Below are 8574 nucleotides of genomic sequence, written 5' to 3'. Positions count from 1 at the left end.
GATGTATCAATACCAGCAGATGACAACGTCTCTCTAAAAGAAATGGAAAAACTTTCAAAATACAAAGACCTGGAAATAGAGGTAACTCGAATGTGGAATCTATAAACAGAAACAATTCCTATTATAGTAGGTGCCTTAGGTATAATAAAAAAGTATTCAGACAAATACATAACAAAAACACCAGGACTTACAAATATGTATAACATACAGAAAATTGCACTACTGGGCACTGCACACATCCTACGCAAAACACTTTCAATACAGTAACCATAAGAACACCACAGCAAACCACAGCACATACCCAAGGCGCACGGAGCTGCACTCGGTAGTGAAGTGAAAGCACGTTATAAAAATAAAACTACTGAACAATAATAATAATACTTTTGTTATTGGCCACCAAGGCTGAACACGAAACATAAAGGACAATATACAGACAAGGAACAGTGGGGTTAAATGTGTAAACAGCAAAAAAAGAAATAACAATTAAGAAGGAGATTAAAGCAGCAATGCACTTCCCCAATAAGGGGGAGTTCCACGAAGAGGTGACCAAAGGAACCTCATACACTTTGGACCCTCTAACACCAAAGGCACCTCTGGTAAGCACCCCTTTCCTCCTGATTTCATCCGGCCTACAGGCACACACTTAGAGTAGGCCCATTCACATGGGCCATTCTTGCCACATTCCCCCACCTTTCAACAAATTTACTGGGTGACAGCACCTCTGTCTCCAGCCTCACTTTACTTTACAGGTGGAATCTGAAACAGTCAATGATGCCTTGGCCAAAGAGGAAGATACTTGTCTTCAGCCCTTTCAATCATGTCAACCACACAACCTCTTTTGCCATAGCCACCAGACAGGGAAAAACTCCTTGTCCTTCCCGGCTAAAGGAAGGAGGCAGGGTGATCTTTACGATGAACTCAGACGATAGTTGGATCCATCCTACACATGGCAATAACTGTTCGACAAAGCTCCACAGGCCAGCAATGCATGGACACTCCACATACAACTCAGACAAGCACACCTGTACCTGTAGAGCTTATCATGAACTGGCAGACCTCCCCCGCAGGTCTCTTCCTCTGGAAGAGACAGGTCAGCTTATCCCTCCCAATGCCCAGAACATCGTCACTCTTGCCCTCTACTAATCTCCTATAGAACTCCAAGGTGGAACTTCCACTGATCGCATTGCCTGACTGGCCGAGGGCTGTGAGCGCTTGCAGACACCTTAGGTGCCAAGCACCCTGCCTCGGTCTACACCTGATCAAGGACTGTCATTCCATCAAGGAGACGAGCTGCAGAAAAGCGCGTCCAACAAACAGCGACCACATCTTCTCACTGTTAAGGTATTGCTGGAGATGTTGCAGCGTCAGCGCATGTCTGCGTATCATCAGCCATGGCATGCCCAGTTCTCCACACAATGGGTGCTGACAGCAAATGGACTGACATGCAGTACCTTCCCCTTTCACAAGAAGCAGAAGAGCAAGTGCTCCAGCCCATTCATCCACAAACTGGGGCAAGAGACGACAGGTAGTCCCACTGTCATTTCTTCGTTGAGCTCCTTTGAGAACCCTTGTAGAAGCCTTACATTGACATTTACTTGAGGGATCCCTACATCATCTGGAAAGGCATCCTTTATTGTTTGGAAAGTGTCCAAATCCATCATCACCATCATTAAGTCCTTTAGCACACTGCACGTGCTAGTCCATGAAGATTTCCACCCACCTTTTTCAATGTCTTCTCTTCATGATAAGAGGACCATCAGTTTTTTGTTGGCCCTCCTTACTAACACGAAGTTAGCTGCATTTGTGGTGTAGTTGCATTTGTTGTGTGAATTTCCTTTTGGAATTTTTTTCTGTCTGCAGTGGGATTTTTGATGCTTGTAGTACTGCAGGAGTTGTCTGAGTATTTGTTTGTTGTGGGTGTGTGTAATTTCTTTGTTATCTTGTTTTGGTGCAGGACAAGATGTCTCGCCTCTGTAACTTCTTTTCGGTTTTTGGATTTAATCTATTTCCCCTCATCATCACTTTTTAATGTAGTAGAACCAGTGTCTGTTGGAACCGCCTCCTCTCTTTGTGGTAGTGAATTCGTGTTTGTATGTGTATCTTTTTCTTCATGCTTGTTTGTGAGAGGTGGCAGTTGTTGAGCTTGGTTGCGAGTTGTTGATTTTCGTGGTTGACATCTCCAACGGCTTTCCTGCTGGTGCTGTTGTTACACCTGCCGCTGCTTCCACCATTCTTACTATTTTTGCTGCTTTCCCTGTTGTTGTTGGTGATCTTTCTACAGCTGGTACTGTTTTTTTTGTTTTCCCAGCCTTGGTGTTGATGTCAATGGAGGTCTATGAACTTCTGTACTTTTTTGCTGAGGCCAGCATGCTTGTAGATGTAGTGCTTGTGCCCTCAGTGATCAAGGGTAATTTTGTCCCATCCTTGAGACAGACATGGTCTGGGATGTTTTCCAAGTCTTGGGTTTTATTTGGATTAGCATTTCCAAATCCATCCCAACTCAGTCTTCTCTTTGCATCCATTGGACTTTTAGGAGGAGGGTGTCACTGTCCTCCACAATCACGCATCCCATCAGCCACCATATGTTGATACCTGGTGTTATTCCGGGGACTCAAACTTTTATTGTTCTTCTGCCCATGTAGGATGGGTACATTATAAGCTGGTCAGTTTTATGTGGTCTCACCGAATGCTTCATGGCCAGCACTTCTGTTTTAAAAAGGACCGAGATGGTACCAAAACTTCAAGCCCTTTGAATGAATTTAACATCCTCTGCGACTGATCTCAGTGCCATCTCCACCTGAAGGTGGGAGGCTTGTTCTCCTCTCCGAGACGCACCTATACTTTGCTGTCCTCTTCTCAATCTCTACCTCTACTTGAGCTGAGATTGCAAGGTTTGCCCAGGTATTTTCTCTTTCTATGAGTTTGTGGGCCAGCGCTAACATCTCTTTGTTTAAGGTGTCTATCGCATAGTAATTTTGTTGGCATTTCACAGCTACTGTTGCAAAAGTACTTGTTCTGCTCCCACTGTTGATGGTGGTGGTGGTGGAATCGATCATGTTGTTACTGCTATTGTTACTTCCAAATACACCTGCCTCTCTTTTGCTGGTGTTTAACATTGGTATTGGTTGTGTTCTCATTGATGTTTTTGTTGTTGTTCGTTCAGTTATTGTTTTTCTGTTAAGCTTCTCTGCTCCGTGTTGTTGGAGTTGTTATTTTCTGTGTTATCAGTTATCATGGTGTTTTCCACATTGTTTCTGTATAGGGAGTTGGCAGTTACATTTTTGTTGTCTGTTCGACTATCGAGTGATTATGTTCTCCATCATGTCACTTTTCTCTGTCGTAATACTTCTTTGTTCTTTGTGGTTAATTTTATCACTGTCCATAGATTCTGTGGTGCTTTTGAATTTGTTATCAATTTGTCCTCAAAATTGTTACTTGTTTCAGCGAAAATTACATTTCTGTGACTTTTCCTGCTGTCACAAACTGCTTTGTTTTGCATTAGAAAGTCACACCCATCCATGCCATTTTTCACTTGTAAATATGTAAACATTTTGTAAATACTAATATTTGGGCACAAGGCCCTAATATTTCTTAGTTCTTTTTTCTGGGGACAAAGACTATTGTCTTACGCTCCCTTTTAAACAACAATATCAATGAAGACAGTAGTTTTGATTACAAAAATACCTGTCAAGCTTCCACTGACATTCTAGCCTTCCAACCAGAAGTATAATAATAATAATAATAATAATAATAATGGAAATGGATAAATTGACGGAGAAAGAAATGACAGAAAAATTATAAGTGGAGTACGTGCACAGACTGAGACTGATCCTTAAGTTGAAATTAAATGGACAGAATAAAATCGAAGCTATCAAAACCTGGGCAGTTTCACTCCTTAGATATGGAGCAGCAGTACTTGCATGGACAGTAGACGAACCAAATAGCTTAGACAGAAAGACAAGGAAATTGCTAACTAGATATGGGTCACTCCACCCAAAAACGTGACACAGACAGACTGTATGTACCAAGAAAAAGAGGGGGAAGAGGATGCGAATACAGCATTAGAGCAGAAGAAAACAACATAGCATGGTATGTAAAAAATGCCATAGAACCATTATTATAAGTAAGAAAGTCAGGTTTGTGTAGGATGAAATATTGCAAAGATAAAGCACTATACAAGAAATTGAAAACGAATGAAACTGAAAATAGGTGGGTAAAGAAAAGAATGCATGGTCAATTTCATAGGGATGTTGAAGATAAGACAGACAAAGAAAAAAGATGCTGTGGATGACTAAAAGTGATTTAAAACCAGAAACAGAGGCTCTAATCTGTGCTGCCCAAGAGCAAGCACTAAGAACGAACTACATAATATACAAAATAGACAACACAGTAGAAAGTGATAAGTGCAGAATCTGTGGACAAAACAGTGAAACCGTATTACCAGCCAATGTACGCCACTAGCCCAGAAGGAATATAAGAGATGCCACGACAATATAGCCAGGCTTGTCTATTGGACACTTTACAACAAGTATGGACTTGACAGAGTAAAACATTGGTATGACCACAAACCTGAAGGCATCGTCGAAAATGATAATGCAAAGATCCTATGGGATTTCATGATTCAGTGCAACCATGAGATAGAGAATAGGAAGCCGGACATAGTCTTAATTGAGAAAGAAAACAAACCATGCTGGATCATAGATATAGCATGCCCAGCTGACAACAAGGTATGCATTCGAGAGATATGACAGGTTAGCTTGGGAAGTTAAGCAGTTGTGGTCGATGAAAAAGGTAGCAGTAGTACCAATAATTGTCAGAGCCCTAGTAACAGTGAGCAAAAATCTCGAGAAGTACGTGGAACAAATAGGGGCTGCAATAAGGATGGAGCACATGCATAAAACAGCACTGCTTGGAACTGCTCGAAAAATAAGAGGTGGTAGTGAACAGCTGACACTATAAGACATCTCCAGCATTAGAAGCTGTGCAAAGGCAAATAATAATAATAATAATTCTTTTATTGGCCACAAAGGCCCAAGGCATTGAGGGCTACATGAAAAGATAAAATACAATATACAAAAAAGAGGAGTTTACATTGATCAAAAATGGAAACAACAAAAAGGATATAAATATGGAATTCAGAAAGATAAATAAAGAGATAGGACCCACATTATCAGGACAGTCCACCTTGGATTACTCAGGGAAAACCTCACACAAGGACTCAGATTATTCTATCATCTCCAAGGCATCAGACCCACATTTTTGCAGTTTCTCTCGTACTTAGAAAAGGATACTCAGTGTAGGCCCATTTAGATAAACACAATAGAAGGTAGCACCTGTCTCTCTACTTTCACCTTCCTCTTCAAATGATATTCAGTGAAATTAATGAGAACTTGGCCAGATAGGAAATGGCCTATCTTTAAACCTTCAGATAGGTTCACCACACAGCTCCTTTTGCCACAACCATTAAGCAGAGAAAGAAGGTGATGTGTTGATCTTCAGTATACACTCAGCAGACAGCTGGATTCATCTTGCATGAGATAGTAACTGCTCAACACAAGCCCACAGATTACCAATGCATGGACACACAATAATTGTATGCAGGATGATTTTATTCCCCTACATGTATCTGGAACAGATTTAGCTGTTGGCACTTCCATGTCTGAAGGGCTTGTCTTGAATAGGTAATGCGATACTAAGGGCTTTTGGAAGTTGTCTGTAGTTTTCAACCTGAAACCCCTCCAGAAGAGACCACTCAGACTATTTTCATCAATGTCCAGAGTCAATCTCCAGTGGTCATCATTGCTCATACCCTCAACTAACTCCCTAGAAAAATCTTGAGTTGCTTCCCTGCTAATGACTTTGTTCAGCTGGTTCAATGGTGTGAGCACCTGGCAACATTCTAAATGCCAAACACCCACTTTTGGTCTACACTTGATCCAGGATTACAGTTTAGTGAAGGAGATGAGCTGTGGAGAAACACATTGCATGAAAGATGCTTAGACTGATTTGCCTTTCATTGTCATTGGCCCCATCATAGAACATGCTGATGCATCATCAAAGACAGCATCCTGAAGCCACCACAGCGTGATTGTTGACAGCAGAGGAATTTCCTAAACAGCAGAACCTGACCCTTCTGTATGTATTGGAAAAGAAGCACTCCAATCTGGTCGGTTTTCTTGAGATAAGGTACAACTGTCAGGAAGCAGTATATCAGCAAGGAGATGTATACATTCGCTATTCCCTCCCCTCTTCCGCAGTCTTTCAGAGGCAGCTTTCTCTCCGCCCATTTCTATGTAATATTGGCCACCCTGCTCATAACCTCTTCCTAGCTCCTATCACCTGGAGGTCTGAACCAAACCAGACCAAACCAAACTAAACCAGATTCCTTTCCTTTATTAGTCACAAGGGTTCAAAGAGATACAAAAAAAACAAAATTCAAAGAAAAATTAAATGAAGGCAAAAGTCAAAGATGTACAGTATATAATGGAACAAATTAAAAACTTTAAACAAATATTTACATGGAATAAATAAAAGAAGTATAATAAAGCACAGTAATTAAAATTAGATATCAATATAAAAATTAAATGTCTACATGTATTGATAAGGGCACCCTACATTTCTGATGAAATTTTTCCCCCACTTCTTTCATGATTAGAGATCACAAAATTTTCTGTGAAGGTTATTGTAGGCAAGTGAAGACCTGCTTCTTCTGGATTGTTGAATTATAACACTTTGTAAAATTTGTCTGCAGTTTTCTTTTTTATAGTGTTTGAAATGTGATCTCATTTCCTTCTTGGTTCATACTTTGCTTGGAAATTCTTTGTACATATCATGTAAGTGTCTTAGTATGCTTTATTTGTTTTGTGAAAAGCTGTGAACCAGAGAGGAGGCTGGTTTCTCCGTAGATGGTATTGGCTCTCCTTCATAAGATATGAGTTCTTCAGTAGAGTGTCTCCTCTTCACAGTAAGTCTACCCCACCTCACATTTTTATACCCTTATTCTTTTTTCTTGAATCTCTTTTCATTTATCTTTTGTGCACATAGCATGCAATATGTGTGCTGTTTTGTATGTTAGTGACATGAAAATACAAAAACAACCCCTACGTTTTACTTTTGTCAACCCAGTAGAGTTGAATGTGATTAGTTGGCAGAGTCATTAGATCATTAGATAGAATTCCTTGCAGTACTTGTTTTGACTCGCTGTTCTTTGAGTTCAGATTCAGAGCAGTGGATTAGCAGAATCATTAGAGATTCTAGAATATGCTTCATGGTATCTTTCTGACTCTTTGTGTTCATACCAAGCTGTATTGGCCCAAGTTAACAGCCTTTCCCTTGGATGAATGTCAGTGTCATAGAGACGAGACTTGCATGCATGGACAACAGTCAATCTTCATCAAAATATCTCACCCTGCCCATGGCATTGGTAACAGTGATGATAGCAGTGGGACCATCATCCAATTTTTTTCTTTCGTTTTGTTTTTTTGTTTTTGTTTTTGCAAGTATGGTGTACCTCAGGTTACATTATTCAGTGTATCCTCAGCAACTTCAGTGACCACACAGAGGCTCCTCCAATGACTTGTTCTATACTGTTCTGTTTTTGTTACTATGGTGTTTTTTCTTTATTCTTTTTCTTTTACCTTTGTCACTCATAGAAATTTTCAATTTTCTTTCTATTTGCAGAAATTGAAGCTAAAGAGGCCTGCAAATGGCTGCGTTATACAGGATTTCCCCAGTATGCTCAGATGTTTCAAGGTGAGTTAGATTTCTGATGACTCCTTACTGTAGTTGATGTTTTTACAGTTGGTTGGTTGTTGAGCTCTATGTTAGCACTGATAAAGGAGAACTATGTTCAAAGTGATTCAGCAATGAATCCCTTGTATGACAAACTAGATATTTTCAACCACCATACCACAACTCACAAATGTGCCACAAATATGTTCTGCATGTTTCTGAAAAGAGTTAGAAAACGTCAGATGTTTAGAAAACTCAAGTGTTGTTAATGCAACATACAGGTGTATGTGTATTCCTTTGTAGCAAGGTGTAATGTGTGCACCCATCTCTGTTTTAAAAAAAAAAAACTTATATTTTTATATAAACATCTTTTGTCTATTATCTTTTACTAGTTAGAAGTCATTAGACTGCAGCTAAGCTGGGGCATCATCTTGAAGAATTTTTAGTCGAAAGTATTGACTCCAGTACTTATTTTTTTTTATATAAGTCTAATACTTATTCAGGCTTGAATAAGAATAGATCTTTGAACATTGGGCCTCACCGAGGCGATGACTTCTGATTGAGACCTTTGGAAATATGCTGTGCGTGAGAAGACCCGGCAAACCAAGTGAGACCTAAATCCAAGGCCTCTGCCAGGGGTGTAGCCAGCCCACTTATGCGTACCTTCCTTCATTGGACACTAAACTTCGCTTCCAAAGACCTGTTGAGGCAAGTGAAATCGAAATCGAACTAAATTCGATGACTGGCACCCATGCCAATGTCATCTTCTTCATTGGACACTAAACTCGGCTTGCAAAGACCTGTTGGGGCAAGTGAAAGCGAAATCGTGATGGTACCTATGCA

The 8574-nt window shown here is 40.2% G+C and overlaps 1 protein-coding gene across 3 annotated transcripts in view; it reads left to right on the top strand.

Moving 5' to 3' along the window:
• Positions 1-8574, top strand: part of LOC106880368 (rho GTPase-activating protein 7) — a 216516-nt gene that overhangs the window by 87013 nt on the left and 120929 nt on the right. For all 3 annotated transcript variants that reach the window (XM_052972397.1, XM_052972398.1, XM_052972399.1), the window contains exon 2: positions 7681-7752. In XM_052972397.1, the coding sequence (XP_052828357.1) occupies positions 7681-7752 (72 nt within the window). The remainder of the gene's footprint in view (positions 1-7680; positions 7753-8574) is intronic.

This window comes from Octopus bimaculoides, chromosome 13, assembly GCF_001194135.2.
Source record: "Octopus bimaculoides isolate UCB-OBI-ISO-001 chromosome 13, ASM119413v2, whole genome shotgun sequence".
Lineage (NCBI taxonomy): Eukaryota > Metazoa > Mollusca > Cephalopoda > Octopoda > Octopodidae > Octopus > Octopus bimaculoides.
The sequence above is the reverse complement of the archived record's forward strand: the minus strand, read 5'-3'. Positions and strand labels throughout refer to the sequence as shown.